Here is a 23,551-nt window from a genome sequence, read left to right on the forward strand (position 1 = left end):
CCTGCCCTGCCTGTCCTGGAAGGCAAAGTTCCTGTGCCTGTGCTCCTTGGAGCCAGGCCTGAGGGTGGGAGGGGAAGAAGAGCAGCGGAAAGGGAGAAGGAGTATTTAGTGAGCAACTGTTCGGTGCCTGGAATTGTGTCTGGCTTTGGATGTGTGAGCTTGCCTGGCGCAGCCTCTCATTGGAGGTGAGAGGCAGACCCAGAGCTCGGGCACAGCCTAACACTGAACCTGGGCCTGGGGGTTGTTTGCTTTTCTCTGGACTGCCACCGCTGTCCCAGGCTGGTCCTTCTCCACGGGAGGCCTGTGTGTGAGGTGTGCAGTGATTTGTCAGAGCAGACAGAGCACTGGACTTGGAATCCAAAAACCCTTGGACAGTCCCGCTTTCTCCACTCACTCCATGAGACCCTGGGCATAGCACCCAGATTCTCTGAACCACCACGTTTATATGTATGAACGGGGATGCTTATCACTGAATACCCGGCAGAATTGACCTGAGGCTGAGATAAGAGGGGATATGTGATGTTGCTTTTGTGATGTTGCTTTGTAAAGCTGTCAAAGGTGGCATGAACAGTGTAAGGTTTTAATTTCTTTTCTTTTTTTTTTTTTTTGAGGCAGAGTTTCACTCTTGTTGCCCAGGCTAGAGTGCAGTGGTACAATCTCAGTTCACTGCAACCTCTGCCTCCCAGGTTCAAGTCATTCTCCTGCCTCAGTCTCCCGAGTAGCTGGGACCACCGGCAAGCGCCACCACGCCCGGCTAATTTTGTATTTTTAGTAGAGACAGGGTTTCTCCATGTTGGTCAGGCTGGTCTTGAACTCCCGACCTCAGGTGATCCGCCCGCCTCAGCCTCCCAAAGTGCCGAGATTACAGGCGTGAGCCACTGCGCCCGGCCAGGTTTTAAGTATTAATGTGGCTTGCTATGTCCTGCCTGAGAGGTGAAAGGGAGGTCTAATTACAGAGAACTGAGATGAAAGCGATGATGACGGGACCCTGGGACCCTGTCTTTCCTCTCCCCAGTCAGCAGGTGCTTATGAAGTTGTCTCACGTTCTCTTCCGCCCCTCTTTCCTCTTCATGCAGGTATAAAGAAATATGAGGCCCCAGTTGGAAGAGCAGCATGGAAGGCCCCAGTTGGGTCCCCAGTGTGCTCCCCGTGGGCAAGACAATGAAAACTTCCAAAGTAAGGAAGGCAACCCCTCTTAACTGAACATCAGCCAGCCCAGTCCGGACCCAGGGCTGCCTCAGGACACAGATTCTCCATGGGAAGGGGACTGCCAAGCATGAGGAAATAGAAGATTCAGGGGCCTGAGCTCTGGAAGCTGCAAGCAAAGGCCATGGGACTGGGGCTGAGTTGTGTCTCCATTTTGATAAGGGAAGGATATGCGCAGACTCTTGTTTGTTCAGATTCCAAGACAGAAGGCTTCACAAGGCCAAGGCCTGGAAAATGTGCGTCTCTCCTTCCCATGTTAAATTTTAATCTCTGTAATCTGCCTGTATCTATAGGTGGGCATCTCACTCCGTCAAATGAGCCCAGCCTCTCTTTGTCCCTCTATCCATGAAACAGTCTTCTCTGTGCATTTCCCCAAGCTGGGCCCTCTTCTACAGCCTAAATAGGCCTGTTGATAACTCCCTTACTTGCCCGTCACTGCTGTTTCTCCAGGGCCAACACTCGGGCGAGACAGGGGAGCTGCCTTCGGTACATAATTTGAGGGGCCACTCCCTCTTGGGCACGTGCCGGCCCTGAGTGCCTCCCTTGCCTCACTCTGATCCTGGCCCCATAATGTCCTCAGTGGAAGGTGACGGGGGCCAGTGCTGTGGGGAGAGTAGAAAGACGGGTTGGCATGACTAAAAATACCAGTATGTGTATTAAGTATTTTGAGAATGAAATGTCAAGGAGTGCCTACTGTATGCCAGCTCTGCTCTAGGAATGGAGTAGACAATGGACACAAGGACTTACACCCTGAGCACAGGTGCCAGCAGTGACAAGACTGGCAAGATGTGAGGGCATGCATGGTTCATTCAGGCAGTTGCTGCAGGTGTGGTCGCCTGGCGCCATCTGCCGCTCCCTTTTTCCACTTTTCTATATCCTGCTTCCACCCCAAGTCCTGGATCACTCAGTCTTCTGGCTAGCTCTTGGCATCTCCATCTGACCCTAAAGTTGCCCATTGGCACCAATAGATTCCCTTTGACCTGCTGCGCCCATGCTCATCCTTGTTGGGGCTTGGCTCGGCAGTGAGCGGGGCTCGCATGGGCTGCTGAAGTGGGGCCCCAGGACCACCAGGGGGGTAGGTTAAAGCTGCTGACCGTGGGCACTCCTGAGAGGGATGCTCAGGACACTGATGATGTGTGGCCAAACTGGGAGCTTAGGGTGCCATACAATATACGAGCCTTGCATTTCCTGGGATGTGGTGGGCTGGTGCATTAGCCAGATAGACACCCTTCCACGCTGAAGCAGGCTGCACAGGTGCCAATGGCAGCCAACAAGGAAGGCTCCTCCTGCCTGCAGTCACTTCAGCTCTGAGTGTAGGAGTCAGCCAGGGACCTCCAAGTCCTCAGAGCCCATAGGGGCAAGAGCTATACTCTGGCCTTATGTTCAGCATTCACGAAAGCTGCTCTCCGCTGCTCTTTGACATTGAGAATGAAATGAAATTATTCATTTAATTTAACTTCACATTTGGTCTCAATTAAGCTTAAAATGTTCTTCCTTATAGATGCTTCAATAGCACTTGTAATTAAGGAGCTTAAGGAGAAGCTGTGTTGCTTATATGAGCCACTAGATGGTGACCCAATCCCATCATACAGCCCAGGGTGGGCTGTGGTTCCATCCTGCTTCCCGGGAGGGAGACAGGAGCAGGCGCCTCTTGACTTTTCAGTCTTTCAGCTTGCTTTCTGCTTCAGAGGGCAGGGGAATAGGAATGGGTCTCTTGAGGTCTTCTCTTCGCCGGCTGCACTGCTTACTAACTTTAAGCCTGTTTCGTCATCAGGCAAATGGTGACATTACCTACCTCATAGGATTGGTATGAAGGGAGACAAACATACTCACCACACTCCTGCCCTTGGAGAACTTGTCTAGTTAGGGGATAAGTAGGAAAATACACGGAGACAGTGGCTCCAGGTGAGAGCTATGCTGTTCATTAGTCCAGCCATGCAGGAACAGGGCTGGCAGGAGGGTGATTCCAGGGGCAATGGCAAGAGTCCTTCTTCCTTATGAAGGCAGAATTCTCAGGACCTGGATGATTCATTTGCTAAGGTAGTGAGGGGTAGTGGAAGAGGGAGGAAGTTAACATGAATACTTACCCAACTCCTACGATGTTAGGCCTTAGAGACAGAAAACTGAACAAATGGCATTGGCTCCTACCAGCAGGTAAGTGTAGCACTAGATCCATGCAAAAGGCATTGTGGGAGCTCAGGGTCTGGCCTCAGAAATGAGGACTTAGGCTGTGGGTAGGGAGTTGGGAAAAATACCAAAGGTTGGCGGAACCCCAGCCCTGAGATCTGCCTGTCTGCACCCATCTCCCAGATCCCAGGTTGCTGGCCCTGTTTGGGCAGCTCTGGGCACGGCCTGTTCACCAGAGGCCTGGTACCTGCCTTCTCTCTGGGTCTCAGCACTCACACGGGGCTAATGTAGGAGCATTACGTTAATTAGTTATTCATTTAATTTAACTTCACATTTGGTCTCAATTAAGCTTAAAATGTACTTCCTTATAGATGCTACAATAGCACTTGTAATTAAAAAGCAATAACTCTTTGCGTTTCTCCCTTAGAGATCCACTGGGAAGCTGGGCAAGCGTGTGTGGGGTGGCTGGGGGAGGAGGAGGAGGCAAGAGGCAAAGAAAAGAAAGGGACAGAAGCTCTTGGTCGGTCCTAACACCATGAGGCCACAACTAAGATTGAGGCTGGCAGGAGGAACTCAGCACGTCCTGGGTGTCTGAGTGGGGGTGGGAGAGGTGCTGTTGGGAATCCTGAAACGTGACAAAGGAGCAGACCTCCTACTGAAAGGTGTGGAGGAAGGGAGGGTGGCAGATGGGGGTGGAAGGAGGCAATGCTTAGAGTTACAGAAGCGACCCTATATTCTGTGGTAGGTACAATGTGCCCCCACAAGATGTCCACATCCTAATTTCCAGAACCAGTGAATGTTACCTTACATGACAAATGAGATTTCTGCATATGTGATTAAGGATCTTGAGATGGAAAGACTGATGGGTGGACCCAGTGGAATCAGGGCTCCGTATGAATCACAGAGGGAGGCAGGAGTGTTGGGGATTGGCAGATGCCGCTCTGCTGACCTTGAAGACTGAGGAAGGGTCCACCAACCAGGGGGACGGGGGCGGCCTCTAGAAGGTGGCAAAGGCAAGGAAAAGGGTTCTCCCGAGTCTCCAAAGCCTTTCCTTTACCCCCTGAAACCCATTTCTGGTTTCTGACCTCTGGAGCGATAAATGTGAATTGTTCGAAACCAGTACGTGTATGGCAATGTTACAACAGTAATAGGAAATTGATAATATTCCCAGTGTAAAACTGGGGTATGACCAGTTTAAAGGCAGGAAAATAACCACAGGCAAACAAAAGAAATCCCCAAAGCTTAAAACAAGTGAAGGGGCTGGCCTCGTAACAGGCACAGCATAAGGGCTACTGTGTGACGACCTCACCCAAGAGTTCTCTGAGGGCAGGACTTGGACTAAATGCACAGACTGTATCATCCCCAGCATGATGTGATGAAAACCATTAAAAACACACTTTCTCATTCTGTCTGTGGCACTGAGCCTGATTTCGATCCCAGCTCTCATTTCTTTGGTGGCAGGAAACTGAGAAAAGGTCGGAGAAGCGAGGGGCGGGTGATAGGGACTCAGAATTTTTTTTTTTTTTTTTTTGCATAAACAGTCACCACCAATAATCTGCTAGAGACAGAGGTCAAGTAGAAAACAAAACAAAAATTCCTAGTGTGTGGCTTTGATTCTGCCACTGGCACCTTTGAAAACCAACCCAGTCTCAACATTCCAGCTGGATGGTGCTTACAAGAGAGGTGGCAGTGTTCTTGAAACTTGAAAACCTAGTCTACTAGCAGCTCAGCTGTTTAGTAGCTCTGAGCAAGGGGAAAACCAAAGTCTAACAGCAGAGACCTGCCAGAAACACGGGGCTAATGGGTGAAGCTCTCTCTGAGGCCTGCGTGCCTGTTCACGCTTTCCCCCAGACTCCTACACAATTCCTAAGCTTCTGCTTTTTCCACCAGGCTCAGCCGCTTTTCCTCGGTATTTCTGTCAAGTGGATTTTCACTGCCTGCCCTTGCCCCTCCTTTTCCTTCGAGTTTATCTTATGGAGCGACGCCCTATAACAGAAAGTAGTCAGGCTCTTAGACTCTAGAGCCAAACTGCCTGACTTTGGATCCTGACTCCTGTTGACCCTACCACCCTGTGCCTGTTCCCCGTCTGTGAAATGGGGATATGAAGAGTACCTACCTCATATAGCCAATATGAGGAAGACATAATACTTACAACACACTTAGAAAAATGCCTAGCATGGGTTTGCGAAATGTAACAAAAATTGTTATTTTGACATGTGGAACCCTAGACTTATTTCCAAGTATTGGGATGAAAATAGAGATTAAAGGTTGAACTTTATGAACTATAAAATCTCTTCCCATCCTGAGTTCTTATGCTCCTATGAGGATAATCAACACTTTTCCAGATTTGTTTCCACACGGTTCTGATTCTCACATCTGGAAATTCATTTCTGTGTAACAGCCAGATATTAAAGGTTTAAGCAAAGGAATTATGATTGAATGTTTGTTATTTCTACTAAAAATGATCATTAGAATCCTTTAATGAAACTTTTACCTTTTTGGATATGTGTTAGGAAAATGTCAGGTAAAAATAGCTAAGAAACAGTATTAACCAATGTAAAAATAAGGAGTTACTTGAAAGCTAAAAGTGATCTTTAAACTATTTGAGAAATGAGATGTCAGGAATCCTGATGTCAAGTTGGAGCCCCACTTCTAATTAACTGTGAAACTTTTTAAATCCCTTGTCCTCTCTGCCTGTTTCTCATCTGTAAAATAATCACAGCAGGTTTCTTTACACATTGAGCAAAAAATAAACCAGAAACACTTCAGCTGCAACCACCATGAAATAGAGCTGATACTAAAGTTTCTGTTAAATAACAGAACAAAAAATGGATTGCTTTATGTTAGAATAAAAACATTTAAAAATCAATTGGATGCCCTCCTTCCAGGATGGAGAGAGGAAGACAGTCTAGACACCTCACAGCCTAGTTCTCTGATGGGCTTACTCCACCAGGACTAGTGCTTTACACCCTACGGGCTACATGCTGAATGAACGGCAGGATGCGAGAATGAATGGCTGTGTACTCCCTAGTCCCTGGACATTGGTATGGTAATTCTGATGCAGTTTTACATTAAATTTACATTGTACACAAAGAATGGTAGCTTTACTTCCATTTTTATAAGTGAAAAATTTAAGAAACTTATCAACAAATTACCCATTGTGATCTCCATTGTGGGGATAGGGTGGTGTCCTGCTAATTCAGCTTTTGTCAGGATACAATTTTAAGAAGCTAAGAAATCACCTATTTTCTTATATAGAAACCCAGATTTACTCTCCCTCTCCACCTTCTAAACGGTGGGGATCACCAATCTACCACAGGATCCCCTCTGGGTAGGGAACAGTGTTGGAGGGAACACGCTCTAAGGCCACTGATCGCAGAATGGTTCTGAACACTAAGATGACTTCTGTCTGTATTTAAGGAATGACCTCTGAGCCCTGTCTCCAAGAAGGCCACGAGCATACAGGGCACCATAACAGACATTGACTGTAGGGTTATCCCATGCCAAACTCTCAGTGAAATTCATTTTGAGCCCTCTCAGCCTTCTACGTCTTATCCCAACCCCGTGGGGATTTTTTGCATAACTGCACTGAGTATGCAGGTAGAAAGAAAGCTGTCATTCATTTCACCACAGCTGGTCATTACAGACTCCAGGTCTGTAGATGGTAGGTCAAGTCAAGCTGAAATAAACTTTGCACAGAGTATTTCTTTTTTGCCTAAAGCCAATCTTTAACAGATAAGCCTGTCACATCAGGCAGAAAAAAGAAAACAGTAGTATGAAGGATAGAATTTAGTTTCCAACCTTAATACACTTTCCTCCATCCAAATAGTCACCCAAAACCTCACAGTTATTATCCGTTGATCTAATAGTTGAATAACTTTTGGGGGGGAATAAAAAAGGTGGATTCATGGTCAGGAACCTTATTATAAGAGTTTTCCCAGAGTTACTTTTTTAGCAAGGCTCTCAAAAGAAGGCCACAATTGGCAGCTTGAGTGTGTTAGGAGCCAAGCTTCCACTTGGGCCACTGGGAGACTCACAGAGTAACACAATAGCATGAGGATCCCAGCTTGTCTCACTTCCCTCAAGACTTACGCATTCTTTTTTCTCCCCCTCAGCCTGCCTAGAGGATGTTGCTTCTTTTCTTACCTGTGTGCCCTAGGCCAGATTAGGAAACTATTTCCTTTGAAGTTTTCTGTACAAAGCCTTCTCTGCAAAGTTTTTACAAACTAAGTAAGATAAAGGAAATGGTTCGATGCAGGTAACTATACCTGCCCCTCACCAGCCCATGACTCTCAATGGTTACCTGTTCTTTCTTCTTGGAATTTAGAGCTCAGTTGCCTCTGGGGTGGCAGGACTGGGTACCTTCTCTACCCTGAAAACAGGACTGAGGAAAGAAAGTGAAGGAACAGTGGCCTTAACCTACCTCAAGCTCTCAGAGTTCCACAAAGCCTCGTGTGTTTTCTTTCCGAGACAAGCCCTGGGGCCTACCACACCTGGGTTTGCACACTGGCTGTTAGGTGAAGCTTGGGCAAGTCAGTTGATCTCTTTAAGCTTCCAGTTTTTCTACTTTAAAGTGGGGATGATAAAAACGAGACTGTTGTAAAAATTAAATAAATTAAACCCCAAAGGAATTAGTGTGCTACTGGCATAGAGCACATACTCCATCAGTGATCTCTTTCCAACTTGTTTTCTTGGTTCTTAATTTTAAGCCAGAAGACTCTTTTTCAAATGGCTCTAGGAAGTCAGGATCAGACTTTCCAAAGCGGAACCTGACCAGAGCCCTCCATTTACTGCAAATTTCATTTGGTCTCGGAGATGAGATAAGTATAAAGTTATATCTAATGTTGAGAATATACCTTCCTCACTAGCTTTGGAGAAAGGGCTACAAAGATGAAAGAGAAGACACCCCAAAATGGATTCATGGTAATTAAATAAGGCACTCAGAGCCCACCATATCATAGAAGAAAAAAACCTACAGATACATGGCAAGACAAAACAACAACAACAACAACAAAAAACCAAAACACAGTATTTCCATACCTTTCCTCTAATCCCAAGGAAACCTAAAGATACTTGATTCAAAAAGCTGTGGCCAAGAGTTCAAAGTGAAAGTCAGCCCTTTAGCTATTATTTATTGCTTTATTAGAGCAGAGGGAAGTGACACTCATTGCCTTTATAGAGCTCTGCAGAAATATATGCACAGAGTGGTCAATGACCAACATTTGAGTAAGTCTTCCAAATTATCACATGAAAATAACCTTTCGAATTTGAGTGCCTCTCCTTTGCAAACGACCGCAACTTCATAACGAAGAATTTTATATATTATCAAAAAGAACCAGAAGCCCATGTGCTCCTTTCCCCAAAATCCACTTACTAAGGACTTGAGTGAAAATCCACTCTAAGCAGATCACTGTTACTATTTCCCTTTCAAAACAGTTGGAAATCCTAAGGTACGGGTACTAAGAAGATAGCAATATCCTTCTTAAGCTGGTAAGAATCTAGCCCCACAGGGACAATTTGGCAATCCTGTTTCTGGAAGCCAGGACTCAGGAGATTTGTCTTAGAGATGGATGGATACTCCTGTAGTCTTAAGGCAGGAGGGCTGTCAAAACAAGGCTCTGAATAGTGCCTTTCTGCTCATCGATGCCATCACAATGAAGGAGAGAACAGGTTTTCGTTTTCCTGAAGAGTGGTCAGTAGGAGCGCAGTGGCTTGGCATAGATGGGCTCCAGAACATGATGGATTAAAACCAAGAAGAGGCCTCCAAGGAAGATGGCGCTAAGAAAAGCCAGCAGGACATAGCGGCCAATGAAAAAGTCATCCACAATCTGGAGAAAGAAAACATCAACATGAAATTACTACCAGGTAGGCACCCTGGCTCGGTTAATCTGAACTCCGTGATGAGTGGGCCAAGAGTTAGTTCATGAGTGTAACTTCCAGTAATATCCTGCCCTGAGTCTCCTCTGTACGTAGAGAAAAAAGAATCTTTTCCTCAACTCCCTGAGCAGAAGACACAGGTCAAGAAGGGATTAATGAGGTACAGGGAACAAATGGCTCAATTTAGGAGGTTGGTAGACACTTTGAAGTCCCTGGATGAATTATTTTATATTCTGAAATCCATTATCTGAAAGAGTTAATGAGAAGCTTTTGCTGGGTCCTAGAAAGGCTCATTTTTGTTGTTGCTAAAACACATTTTATTACAGAGAATTTTAAACATACATAAAAATGCAATAGTATAATAAACTCCCATGTATCTAAGACCCAACCCCCAAAATCATCAATCCATTGCCATTTCAGGAGGGTTCATTTTCAAAATGAAAGGTGACTTAACTTTAAAGCTGTCAGCGGAAGAGTCCCTTGCCACAGGGCAGGGAAAATGGTAATTTACCTGAGACACTAAAACACTAAGAGGATAGGTAACTTGCCCCAAAGCAGACAATGGGCTGCCTGGCCTTACACTTGAGGCCCCAAAGATGTTGGTCTTTGCTGACAAAACCCTGTAATTGGTGTTGGCTCTACCCACTTGTCCACTGTCCCCTTCCAGAGCTCCACTCTCCCCAGATCCAAATGGTGGTACTTAAATTTGGGCAGGAAAAAGCAATTTAATCTACAGACCTAATGGAGCAACATCACCAACCAAGTGGCTGACTGACTTCACAGGTTTGAAATCCCAGTACCTAGGAGAGAATCCAAAACACCTGAAAGGCAATTGTGGTAGACAGAATAACGGCCCAAAGATATCCACATCCTAATCCCCAGAAATTGTGAATATGTTAGATTATATGTTAAAGGAGAATTAAGATTGCCAATCAGTTGCCCTTAAGAAAGGGGGGATTAACCTGGATTATCCAATCCAGGTGGACCCATTGTAATCACAAGGATCCTTCTAAGTTGAATAGGGAGGTGGAAGAGAGGGTCAGAGCGAGAGAGGTGAGGATGGAAGCGTCACTGAGGTGTGATGTCACTGGCTCTGAAGATAGAGCAAGGGGGCTGTCAGCCAAGGAATACGAGCAGCCTCTAGAAGCTGGAAAGGATAAGGAAATGGAGTATCCAACAGAACCTCCAGAAAGGAATGCTGCGCTGCCAACCCCTTGGTTTTAGCCCAATGAGACTGATTTTGGACTCTAACCTACAGAACTGTAAGATAATACATCTGTGTTGTGAGCCATTAGTTCACACGATTTGTTACAGCAGCAATAGAAAACTAACACAGCAGCCACACGCAAAGCACCTCTCAGACTCAAGCCTTGGTGGGATCACTGAGATCCAAAGACACCTCAGCTGCTCCAGAGATTACCCCAACAGTCAACTTACAACAAAGGTCAGTTTGATAAAACAGCTTTAACATAATTTGACCTTGGCTCCGGTACTGAACAAGTCTCTTGCGGGCCACATGTTTGCTCGTTCCACACGTTTCACTTTTTAATTAGCCAATTAGCAGGCCTTGGGTGCAGAAGGCCCAGGCCATGTATTATTGATACCGCATTGAGCCCCGCTGCTGCAAAGGCCAGCTCTCAAAACCTGAACATGAGAACTCCAATTCTGTCGGCCATACTGACGAAAGTATTTTGCTCAAACCCCATTTTTGTCTCGTGGGTCTGAAACTCATATGATAGAGAATAGAGGGATTGACTTCAAAAGTGTGTTTGCTCTGTGCCCTTCTCCCAATGTTTATATCTGCAGCATCCAGAAATGTGGCAGCCTACATCACTCTCCCCCTTAAAAGACAAGGAAAGCGACCGGGTTCGGTGGCTCATGTCTGTAATCCCAGCACTTTGGGAGGCTGAGGCTGAGTGATCTGAGGTCAGTTCGAGACCAGCCTGGCCAATATGGTGAAACTCTCTCTCTACTAAAAATAAAAAAATTAGCTGGGTGTGGTGGCACGTGCCTATAATCACAGCTACTCAGGAGGCTGAGGCAAGAGAATTGCTTGAGCCCGGGAGATGGAGGTTGCAGTGAGCTGAGATCATGCCACTGCACTCCAGCCTGGCCGACAGAGTGAGACTCTGTCTCAAAAAAATAAATAAATAAAAAAGATAAGTGAGGTGGGAATTTGCCCCTGGCTCACACACGTGGTACCCAGACCTCCAGAGTATTTTCCAAATCCTGACAACAAACTGGCATCAATGGAAATAATTCCTTAAGTGCCTGTGGCAAGTACTATTTCCCTTGGAGTTTAATTTCCTTCCTCTTGCCATAGTTAATCCTAGAGTGTCGCTTTTAGTTCAAAAGTTACACGTATATTCTTGTATACTGTTGTCGTCTAGTGTCAAAATGCTAACCCATGAGCTCTCTGGGACTGCCTTGGATATTCTGTTAAGTTCTCAACAATGAAGATTTTGAAGACGGACCTCAGCTTGAATCCTTGTTCTGCCTCTTGCTATGTGGCCTTGGGCAAGTTACCTTAACCTCTGACAGACTCAGTGTTCTTACCTACAAAATGGGGATAATAATGGTACCTATGTCATACTAGTTAGGGCTGTCCTGAGGTTTAAATGAGACAGTGCAAACAAAGTGTTTGGCACAGGACCTGGCACACAGAAATCCCTTAAAGAATTGTAGCTATTTTCATGACTATCACTTAAAACATCAAAATGAAGGTTAAGAGGAAAGCTGTGAGAAGGAGTAATGGGACAGAAGAGGTCAATGCCATTGCCAAGATCCCATGGGTCTGAGACCAGCCAGGCATGGTAAAGCCATGGTAAAGAACTCCAGAGAAGGACTCTGAGAGAAATGATAAAAATCCATTTAAAGACGTGGGTGCGGGCAGGTATGGTCCCAGGCATGAGGACCAAAGAACTCCCAGAAGACTATTGGGAAAATTCTAGCACATGCAGTTGGAGAAGCATGTCCTCAGCACCCTCAGAGCACCACATCAGTTTCAGTCCAGGATCTGCGGTTAGGAGCCCAGGCTGCCAGGAATGGGAACACTTCCATCTCGGGTGCAGGCCTGTGACTATCCTTATTTCATTTTCTTTTTTTTTTTTCTGTCCCCATGGTACGACATGGCTTTCCAACAGGCTGTTTTCAACTTGATGCAAACTGGAGATGAGACCAAATCAGGCAAATAACTGCCTGGTGGGGTTAGAGGTGGAATTCAGAGTAAGATTCTTTTCCTGAGTGAAGGGGCAGGGAAACTGAAAACTCTCTCTGAACTTTCCTTACCATTGGTTGAACTTTACAGTTCTGACATCTTGGAAAACCTGGTGTCAGAGAACATCGAGGGCAGGATGGACACCCAGATGAAGAGAAACAAGAGTTACAGCTCAGGAAGCAAAACAAAACCAACAGCTTTACCTTAACTTCCACCTCTGGGGCTGGGAATTCACCAGCTCGTGGGAAAAGCAACAGAACTGACGTGATGATCACAGCACCGAAGAATAAAAAAATGACAGAGAACCTAGGGTCAAAAAGACAAATATTAAAAGCACTGTTTACAGTTTTTTCTCTGATCAGTTAGGTCTGGAAAGACTCTTCCTTAAAGCCAGTATTCCATATTTCAGTCCCTTAACAATGTTCAGAGACCTGCTGTCAACAATCCCTTCATCCTAAAGTCCTTCTTCCTAGACATGTACCAGCTAAGTGCATTCCCGTTTATTCTTGGTAATTCCCAATTCCTAGGAACGGAAATGTGTAGTTTTTATTTTTACTTCTGCCCAAAGTCATAATTGAGAAAAAACAAAGCATCCCCTCTCCACCTCCACTTCTGTTGTTTTTAGAACAGAATACTTTAGAAAATTCTACAACTCTCTGCTTCATACTAACACTATCTCGGTGTAACTCTACAGTTTTTTCAGAGTCGGTTTATGGCCTAACCCTGTTCTGAAGGCAACGTGTGATATAGAAAAGCAGGCCCAACTCATCACATGTTGCTTTAGTTTTCCTGGGTCCAGGGCTAGAGCCTCGGGGACTGGACCAAGCCTCTGCCATAAATCTGAACAATTCATAAACACACACACGTACGACCTCCAGAAATTCAATAAGCAGTGAAAGCAGAATTTCTTGCCACAGTTAGAACTCAAGAACACCACTTCCTTCTCCTCCCATCTCGGCTTCCGAGCATAAATAACACAGTTCGTGCTTATAAGAAGAGGTTAAAATGCAACTCATTCAAACTGCCAGTAATTACAAAACTGATCTCTTAAATTCTAAATGTTTAATGAGCATCAGCGATTTTGCCTCTAATTGCTTTACCTGGAACTCCCAGCTGGAAAGAATGCCTTACCTCGCCGCCCCGGAGGCCCTGGTCAGCAGCACACACAGCAGCAGCACTGACACCCACAGCAGGGCTAAGATGAACACGCCGGCACCGACTCCGAGCACAGTGCCAGCCATCCCGCGGGGAGGCGGCGGCGGCCCCCCGCCCTGCGCGCCGCACGATCAAGTGTCCTCTGTGCTCCAGCGCCGCCTTCCTGCCACACACTCCCATGAAGGCATTCAGACAAATACAGAAAGCCTAAATTCAGTACAGGGAATTTTCTGATGATCAGTGTGTTAGGAGGATTACTCAGTACAGGTCATTAATTTTCAGAAATGTCCAGTCCCAGAGCCCCTTAATGGAAACTGGAAATTTAGAACCCAAAGCCTTTCTCTTTGGCGGGGACTGAGAGGGGTGTTTTCTGCTCTGCACTCAGAAGTTCTTTCTGAGTGTTTCCCTTCAAATTTGGTACCTGAGTTCTACTTTGACCTCTTCCCCCAGCCCACAGGAGAAAACTGAACCCTCTCAAGATACAAAACCCTAAGAACTGTTAGAAGACACTGGGGCATGGGAAGGAACTCCAGGGCCAAAGCAGAAGTTGAAGCTCTCAGGTGAAATCCATGGTGTGAGCTTTGACTCACCAGGCAATCGATCACAAGACAGAAAGTTCTCACTCTATTGTCGAGTGCTTATTCAAGAGGACGAAAACTCTCAGTCCTTAAAGAGGAACAGCCATCACTATTTTTGAACATTTATGTGTGCTAAGTGCCATGCAAACACATCTCATTTAAATCTAATCCCAGCGTGAAGCTTCTGAGAAAGGTATGACTATAGCCATGTTACAGATGGGTGAGATATAAGCGCGATGGGGTATCTATGAGTTTCCTAATTAGTGGCTCAAAATAGAAATTTATTTTCTCACAGTTCTAGAGGCCAGCAATCCAAAATAAAGGTGTCAGCAGGGCTGTACTCCCTCCAAAGGCTCTAGGGCAGGAGTCCCCAACCCCTGGGCCATGGACTGGTACTGGTCCATGGCCTTTTAGGAACTGGGCTGCACAGCAGGAGGTGAGCAGCAGGCAAGGCAGCATTACTGCCTGAGCTTCGCCTCCTGTCATATCAGTGGTGGCATTAGGTTCTCATAGGACAAACCCTATTGTGAACTGCATGCATCTAGGTTGCAGGTTCCTTAGGAAAATCTAATGCCTGAAGATCTGGGGTGGAACAGTTTCATCCTGAAACCATCCCCTTGCATCCACCTGTGGAAAAACTGTCTTCCATGAAACCAGTCCCTGGTGCCAAAAAGATTGGGGATGGCTGCTCTAGGGGAGAATCCTTCCCTGCATCTTCCAACTTCTGGTAGCTCCAGGCACCGTTCATTGGCTTTTAACTCACAACACCAGTCTCTGCCTCCATCTTCCCATGGCATTCTGCTGTGTCTGTCTTCACCTTTCCTGTCTCCTGTAAGGGTACCTGTCATTGGATTTAGGGTCTGTACAAATAATCTAGTATTATCTTGAGATGCTTAACTTAATTAAATCTGCAAAGACTCTTTTGTCAAACGAGGTCATGGTCACAGATTCCAGGGGTGAGGATGCAGACATATTTTTGGGGAGCACCATGCAACTCACAGCAGAGGAACAGCACACCGCACTACCTCCCTTGGTTTTCCTTTTCAGCATCGGAGGCAAGTCTTAAGCAAACACATTCCTCTAGATTGCTGGTTTTCTTTACCCTCATGGTTTAAATACCACGAAAACATTAGCTATGAGAAGTTATAAAGTTATGGGAAAGGAGGGTCTAAGCACGAGCTGCTAAAAAAATACATTTATTGAATCAACATTTATGATGTGCCTGCCACGTAAAGCACTGCGCTATAAGCTGGGGATGCCAAAGGTGAATAAGGTGTCTTCTGACAGAAGCTCAAGGTCTATTGGAGAACACTGTCCTGAAAACAAGTGTCCATATTACATTCTGAGTAATGGTAAAAGCGAGGTGCAGCGGGAACGGCAATGGCGAGAGGGCTTTACAAAGGAAGTACTCTGCACAGGCACGCTGAAGAAAGAATCCCAGTTAAAAGATGACAGAGTGAGGGGAGATGGGACCTGGGGCCCACCTGCATTCCTAACTTCTCTGGGGAGCAGTCTGCCCCCATTAGGGCCACATGGGCACCATCTCAGTCACTCTAACATGCCCACGGTTTCCCCGTCTCTGGGTCTTTGTACTTGCTGTTTCCACCGCCTGGAACTAACTCTCAACGCGAAGCACGCCTGCTACTATTTGTAGGACTGGCTTTCCTCAGCCTTCTGATTTCTGCTTAAATGTCACTCCTCAGTGAGGTGTTCCCTGAGTGTCTTCTCTAAAGCAATCCCTCAAACACTGACTCTCCATCACTCTATTGCCTTCAGAGCACTTTTCACAGAACTAGTTAATATTTTCATTTATTTGTTTACAAGTTTATTTTCTGTCTCTCCAACTAGAATAGTAAACTCCACGAAGGCAGAGACCTGGTATCTTTCTCACTGTGGTAACCCCAGTTCTTAGCACAGAGATTAAGCACGACAAGTATCTGTGGGAGGAATAAATGACACAGTGCTAACAAGTCCACAAACATCAGGTGAGGGAGTGAAAGGATCACATGGAGTTTTAGAAAGATGACTGTAACCTCTGGTCGATATGCTGGACAGAAGTTAACAAGGGAAGTGCCTCATACAACAGCAAACACAGAAATGTTCAATAAAATGGAACAACAATAATTTAGTACACAGCAGAGCTCAAAAACAATAAAGAAAAATCATTAAGTGCTGTAAAAAAAATGTAACTCAAGGCCTGAGCTGAGCCTAAAAGTCTATGGGGGTACTGTTGCCTGATACAGACCTTCAGGGTGATTCTCTTCAAGGCAGATAAGGTCTCAAGCCCACGATGGCAAAGAACTAGAAATGGGAACAAGGCAGAAAGCTGGGCCCTCACAGGGCTGACCAGTTCTTGAAATAGGGTCTAAAAAATTTGGCCGGGCGCGGTGGCTCAAGCCTGTAATCCCAGCACTTTGGGAGGCCGAGACGGGCGGATCACGAGGTCAGGAGATCGAGACCATCCTGGCTAACACGGTGAAACCCCGTCTCTACTAAAAAATGCAAAAAAATTAGCCGGGCATGGGGGCGGGTGCCTGTAGTCCCAGCTACTCCGGAGGCTGAGGCAGGAGAATGGCGTGAACCTGGGAGGTGGAGCTTGCAGTGAGATGAGATCCGGCCATTGCACTCCAGCCTGGGCGACAGAGCAAGACTCCGTCTCAAAAAAAAAAAAAAAAAAAAATTTGCTACTGACTTAGCTGGAAGAAAGCCGGCTGAGTGCTTCAGGCCACAGGTCAAAAAAACAACAGCCCAAGAGAAATCTGATTCCCCACCCCACATCATATCCATGTGTGAGATTCAATACTGCCAATGTGATACGGGAATCCCAAATAGATTAACATGAAAACTAGACTAAAAGTGAGAGCCCACTGGATCCCAGCAGAGACAAAACTAAACCCACAGGCTGGCATGCAAGACTCCCTCAAGAGTAAGTGTAAAATAAAGATGTTTTCAGACACACAAAGGGTGAAATGTAGTACACCTCTCATGGATCCTCAGTGGAAGAGCTACTCAGAGACATATTTCAGCAAGAAGGAAAATGAACCAAGAAAGGAGGTATGAGATGTAGGAAGATTGGTGAGAAAAATACTAAGAAATATTGACAGTAAAGATTTCAGTAATAATGACAATTTTTGAGGGGTTACAAATCAGAAAGAACTAAATATTACTCAACAGTTATATGGTAGATGGAAAAGGATAGTTCATAGTTAAAGCATTCTACAGTTATTTTGTTTTGGAGGAGGTATATGTTTTTTAAGCTAAGTACACAAGTTTAAAAAAACATAGGTAAACAGCAAGCAACAGAAATAGAAAAAATAGCTTCTATACTAGTAAAGTGAAAAAAACAGTAAAGAAAACAGAAAGTGGGGCAAGAGTCAGTGGTCGTGAGGTGGGTGGCAGAACAAAGAATAAGCAAGGAAAATGGAAAATACAAAATAAGATAGTAAAAATGAACCCAAATACAGCAGAAATCACAGTACAAGGAAACATTATATTTGGCTACTAAAAGAAATTCTCTTAGATTTTTGTTTTTAAAAATAGCTGTGCACAAAAGCTCTACAGAAAGTATAATGAGAGGCTGAAAATAAAGAGATTGAGAAAGACATGCAAAGCAAATCTTAACAAGACAAAAACCAGGGAAGGAGGGAATAGGGAGATCGTCAATGAGTATAGCGTTTCAGTTTTGCAAGATGAAAATGTTCTGGAGCTGTGTTTCACAACACTGTGAATATACTTAACACTGCTGATCTGCACATTTTTTTTTGTTTTTGTTTTTGTTTTAAGCCACAGTTGAAAAAAAAACAAGCGAAACAAAATAAAAGCTACTGAAGCAATATTAGTACCAAGCAAAATAGATGTTAAGCTCTGAAACATATTAATAAGAACAGTCACAAAAGGAACAATTCAGTAAAAAGATACAACTTGAAACAAATGTGAACCTAACAACAAAACCTCCAAATATACAAAGCCAAAACTGACAGAAGTACTATAATAAATGGATAAAACCACTAATTTAGTGGGAGATTTTAAATATGTCTCAGAAACTGATAGATCAAGCAGATAAAAAAGAATAAACACTTGAGAAAGAGGATACCTGAATGAGAATAAATATGTAAAAAGGTGCTCAACTTCATTAGTCATCCAGAAATTGCAAATGAAAACCAAATTCAGTAGCTTCATATACCCACCAGAATGGCTAACGTGAAACGACAGACAACACCAAGTGTTGTCAAAGATGTGGAGTAACTGGAACCCTCATATACGTCTGGCAAGGGCCATAATTTGTCAACCACTGCTTTGGAGACTATTGGAAGTATCTAATAAAGCTAAATATAAATGCACCCTACATCCAGCTCTTCTATTCTTAGATGCATTCCCAACAGAAATGCACACCTAAGTTCAAAAAAAAGACATTGCAGCCCTACCTGAAATAGCTAAAACCTTAAACAATCCAAGTATCTACCAATAGAGTGGATATAGTACTCTACAATCTATTCATTCATACAGTATATAAAGCATTATGTAGTATAAAGCAATGAGAATAGTATAAAGCAATGAGAAAGAACACACTACAACAATACTCAACAATGTAGATGAATTTCACAAATATTGAATGGAAAAAAGCTAGAGGCTAAAGAGTTCATAGTATATGATTCCATTTATATAATGTTCAAAAACAGGTCAAACTAATTTTAGGGGCTAGAGGTCAGGGGAATGGTTGGCTTGTGAAATGTAGTGACTGTAGGGGGTTCAGGGAGATGCTGATAAAATTCTGTTTCTTGATCTGGGTTTTGGTCACCTGGCTTTGTTCATACAGTGATGTTGTATCTAACCATGCACTTAGGATTTATATACTTTTCTGTATGTGTATAACCCTTCACTAAAATGTTTACTTTACAGAAAGAATATCAAGAGATGTGTCAGCCAAGTGTAGTATACGGACCCTTATTTGGTGCTGATTCAAACAAAGCATTGCAAAAACCTTTTATGAAATGATTGGGGAAATCTGAAGAATATCCAGATTATTGATAATATTAGGAAATTACTGTTTGTATTTTCAGTGAAAAAACATTATTGAAAAATATGCTATTATTATATTGTTAAAAGAGTATGATAAAGATATATGCATATACACATGTAGCACATTACAGATAACAGAAAAGGGTTTCTAGGAGCTTTCTATTGTCTGAGTGAGAGGAGGTGAAGGGGCTGGCATGAAACAAGACTGGTCATGAGCTAGTTGTTGAAGCTGGGTGATGAGTATGTAGATGTTTGCTATCCCGGAATTTTCTATACATCTGAATATATTTGAAACTTTCATAACAAAAAGATGTGGCTATGTATATGTATATCTGTATAAATATGACTACAACAAAAGATGAGTAAGATTTATATAGCTAAAATTATAAAACTTTATTCAAAGATGAAAAAAAAAAGAGAGAGAGACCTGATTAGAGAAATAAAGCAGATCTGAACAGTAAAGACCTGGGTAGAGAAATAAAGCTGACCTGAACAGAGAAATAACCTGTGTTTCTGGATGGGATGGTTCAATTAAAAAATCTCAGTTTTCCTTAACCTATAAATTCAATGCAATTCTAACCAACGTCTAAAAAACAATTTTTTGTGGAACTTGAAAACAGATCCTAAATTCATATGGAAGAGCAAAAACCCAAGAATAGCCAAAACAATTCTGAGAACTAGGATGGCAACTTGCCTTTCTTGTTACCAACTGCCGCAAGACACATTAAAAAACCAAAGTAATTAAAACAGTGTGATAGTGGCACAAAGACACATGGCCCAGTGGTATAAAATCAAGAACCCAGAAACAGATCCGTGCATTTGTGAGAACTTCCTATAAGCACAGAGCTGGCTTTATGATTCAGTGGGTAAAGAACTTCATAGATAGTGCTGGGACAAATGATTCTCCAATAGGAAAATAATAAAACTAGATCTCTGTATGATATACAGAAGTCAATTTTAAATGGAAAGCAATTTGTAATGAAATAGCATATGTTTAAATATACAAACGTTCAGGCTGACTACACTAGAATACATAATGAAGTACAGTAGTCAGATGCTTGCACCTAAACTTAGAATCCCCACGAACGCAAAAGCTTCAAATGCAGACTATGCAGGTGTGTTGTTCTGGCAACTCAAATACCACGAGCTGTGCTGCCTTCAGTTATGTGATTTGCTAGAGTGATGAACAACTCTTGTTAAAGTTCCAAACCACAAATAAGTATAATTTTCCTCTGATTTACATTAGAGCTGCATTCCTGGAAATTTTACTATATTAAACTGTGCCAAAAAATACATTATGTTTATACAAAAACTGGAGTTCGGCTCTAGACTCAGATAATTATAAATGAGTATCTTGTGGGATACTCAAAAGTTGCACAGGATACAGGACAATTCTTCGTTGTAAGGACTGTCCCATACATTACAGAACATCCAGTATCCCTCATTCCTGATCTGTAAACCCCAGTAGTGCCTCCAATCAAAGAGTAACAAAATACATCTTCACAAATTCCAAAACACCCTAAAATGGGCAGCAACATCTCTTTGGGGAACCACTGTTCTAGAAAGCTCTTGCATAAAGAGACATGTACAAGGTGTTTATTGCAGCTTTGTTTACAATAGCAAAACATCAGGAAAAAACTTAAATGTTCATCAATCAGGGAACAGATACAATATTATATATTCATAATGAATATTTAAAATGAAATTGATATATATGTATTGATGGGAATATATCAAAAAAACAATGTTGAGTGACAAAAACAAGTTGCAAAATGGAACCCACAGTACGGTACTACTTGTATTTTTTAAATTAAATACAATTTAAACAGTAATATGTATTGTTTCTGATGTACATATATACAGCAAAAGTATAAAAACATGGGCATAAATGATGTATGACAATTTCAAAAGACTGTTTGCCTCTGGAGAGGGAGGAAGGAAAGGGAATGGTGTTGGGAGTGGAAATAAAAGGGATCTGAACTAAATCTGTGATGTTTTATTTCTTTAAATAAAAAACTTGAACAGGTGTGCCAAAATGTTAATATTTATTAATCTGATTGGTGAAACATAGATATTATACTACCCAATGTACTATTTTCTGTTTTTAAATTTTTTGTGATAATTTTTAATTTTTAAAAAGGTAATGGGCAGCAGGATGCATATGAATTGGGTGATCAGTTAGGAAACGCAATTCTCCAGATAAGAGATGAGGGTCTGAACTCCAGTCTTAGCTGTGTCAAGGGAGAAGATGTTAGAAATGACACAGGTTTCTAGCTTAGTTGACTGACCTGATGGTACTGCCCTTAAGAAAACAACTATTTAAATTTAATTTGTGCTATTCTGGATATTACACAAATAACCTAGAAGACTTGGATCAACTCTAACAGTTAGAATAGATGGCAAATGGTAGTTGAAGCTGGCTGGCACCGTTAGAAATGTTGCCCTTCAATACCCCTCAGTAGCTTAAGAGTTCATGAGACATTGGGTTTACATATGGTATGGCTTTAAAGTAAATAAGATAAATATTCCCAAGTTCTTTTAAGAACGCAGCTCATAATTTTATAAGCAAACTATACATTTTCTTACTAAGCATAGAAAAGAAGGCCTGGGTATAGTATAGAGTGCTGCTATAGGGGAAGAGAGAACATCTAGTCATTTTTATCTGATTTCAACGTGAGAATAATATCTGTGATAATTTCCCATATTAGAATAGCTAAATTATCATTATTGAGTACAATACAATAAAATATAAAAACGAAAGTGTTTTTATTTACTGTTCACGCCGTCATTAAACCTTCTTTGAGAAATGATGGCTTGTCCAACCCAATTCCAAGGGTAAGTCCATTTACTTAATATCTGTGGCATTTAAAGCAGGTAGATTGGAGTGGAAAAAAATAATTTAAATTTGAACAGTTCAGTAGCTGACAAGAGCAACTACAAGGCCAATGTTTTCCTTCTGTGTTCAATGCTGTGAGGTTTTTCTCTGGAAAGAGTTTGTTCAAAACCTTTTAGATGTGTGTGTTCATTTAATGGTTGTTTCTACATACTCTTTCATCAGCTGTCAGAGAAAATAGGAATAAATTGACTGATCCCTGCACAGGTAACCTAATGGATTAAAAACACAGTACTTATCACCAGGCTGATCATCATGAGTGAGAATACTAACGGCCATTATAAGATGACTTACTATCTAAGACAAATGTGGATTCCTCAGAGGGTAATGTGGCCTAAGTGCTGCTGCTGGTGGGAGATATCTCACCCATCCCCCGATTTTCATACTGACTCAAGCCCTTGAAAGCAACAGAAAACAGTGGGTTACAGGAGTGAAGTGCTCTTCTGGAAGAGTCCTTTTCACTTTGCTTTATAGCTGTTTTCCAACTCTTCAAAAATAACTGGGCGGTTACTTTCACACTTGTATGCTTCTACTTTAAACACTTCACTATCTTTTGAATTTTAAAATATTAGAATAACGCCTCTACCTTTGTAATTAGATAAAATGCAAGCCTGGGGAAAAAATCAAGTTGCCACGCTCCCAAAATGCCACCGATGTAGCATCAGCTCTTAACACGTTGATAGAAAAAGGGGATCAGTAAACCTAGGTCTCGTCCTTGCATCTCTCTCCTGGACGGTGTTGTGGGTTGGAACGGCTGCAGAGCCTCGGTCTCTCCGCTCTCTGCATCTCACAGCACTGCAGCCTGGGAACACTCTACTGGAACTCTAAGCTTCTCCCCAATCCTGTTGCAGATTCAAACTGGCGACAGGAAAACAATGCCCCCCATGTCTCGTCTTCAGAATGTTCACCTGGCCACCTCCCAGTAGCTGGAGAGGGATTAAGGTCTTGATCATAAGAGATCTGAATCAGGCACTGACACTTCCTTTTCTTAAGAGTATGAAACATAAAACAGCCCTTCCTTCTCTGCCTCCCATTAAGTATTTATTAGCTGGGCCTTGGGTCCAGATCAGCGGTAAGGGTGGTCTGCGAGGTCCGTGCACCGCCGTCCGCCCACGCCTTCTTCCAACCACCTCAGCCCGACCCGCCACTTTTCTCCCTTCTCCGCAGCCCCCTGCTTTCCTCACCTCTGCCCCCCTCACCTGGATCCCACCGTCCACCCAGGCAGTACTCACACCTCAGATTCCGGCCCGTTCCAGCCCACCGGTCTCCGGTTTACTTGGGGCGAATCACAAGTGGGCTTTCATTCAGGTGATTTAACGTTCACTAATCAGCGTCGCTCTCTCACGCCCAACTTCTTCCTTATTAGCTTACGCCTAGCGCGGCTCCCGGCAACGCCGAGCGCGGCGGGTTGGCTCGTCACCCTTTGTTACGCCCTCCGATTGGTCGGTGCCTGTCGGCCCTTGGACCGACCTCAGTTCA

The 23,551-nt window shown here is 43.5% G+C and overlaps 2 protein-coding genes across 28 annotated transcripts in view; one reads left to right on the forward strand and one right to left on the reverse strand.

Moving 5' to 3' along the window:
- SLC37A2 (solute carrier family 37 member 2) overlaps nt 1–4,740 on the forward strand; it is a 39,529-nt gene extending 34,789 nt beyond the window's left edge. For all 9 annotated transcript variants that reach the window (XR_004436151.1, XM_033207155.1, XM_033207158.1 and 6 more), the window contains one exon: nt 1,077–4,740. Coding sequence is in view for 3 of the 9 variants with exons in the window: in XM_033207156.1 (XP_033063047.1) it covers nt 1,077–1,092 (16 nt within the window). In the remaining 6 variants the exon portion in view is untranslated. The remainder of the gene's footprint in view (nt 1–1,076) is intronic.
- Nucleotides 4,741–8,436: 3,696 nt separating this feature from the next.
- Nucleotides 8,437–23,516, reverse strand: TMEM218 (transmembrane protein 218). Of its 19 annotated transcripts, none has more exons than XM_033207167.1 (6): nt 23,307–23,516; nt 22,367–22,469; nt 14,173–14,248; nt 13,559–13,789; nt 12,631–12,733; nt 8,437–9,161 (listed from the first exon to the last, which is right to left on the reverse strand). In XM_033207167.1, exons 4-6 carry the CDS (start codon nt 13,666–13,668, stop codon nt 9,027–9,029), a joined length of 348 nt encoding a protein of 115 aa, XP_033063058.1. In that variant the 5' UTR covers nt 13,669–13,789; nt 14,173–14,248; nt 22,367–22,469; nt 23,307–23,516; the 3' UTR covers nt 8,437–9,026. The 19 variants fall into 19 exon arrangements, with proteins under 19 accessions (XP_033063058.1, XP_033063065.1, XP_033063070.1 ...); XM_033207174.1 differs by having other exon boundaries at nt 13,559–13,745; nt 23,305–23,516; XM_033207179.1 differs by having other exon boundaries at nt 13,559–13,755; nt 23,305–23,516.
- Between the last annotated feature and the right edge of the window lie 35 nt (nt 23,517–23,551).

Source organism: Trachypithecus francoisi, unplaced genomic scaffold (assembly GCF_009764315.1).
Source record: "Trachypithecus francoisi isolate TF-2019V2 unplaced genomic scaffold, Tfra_2.0 Lachesis_group8, whole genome shotgun sequence".
Taxonomy (NCBI): Eukaryota; Metazoa; Chordata; class Mammalia; order Primates; family Cercopithecidae; genus Trachypithecus; species Trachypithecus francoisi.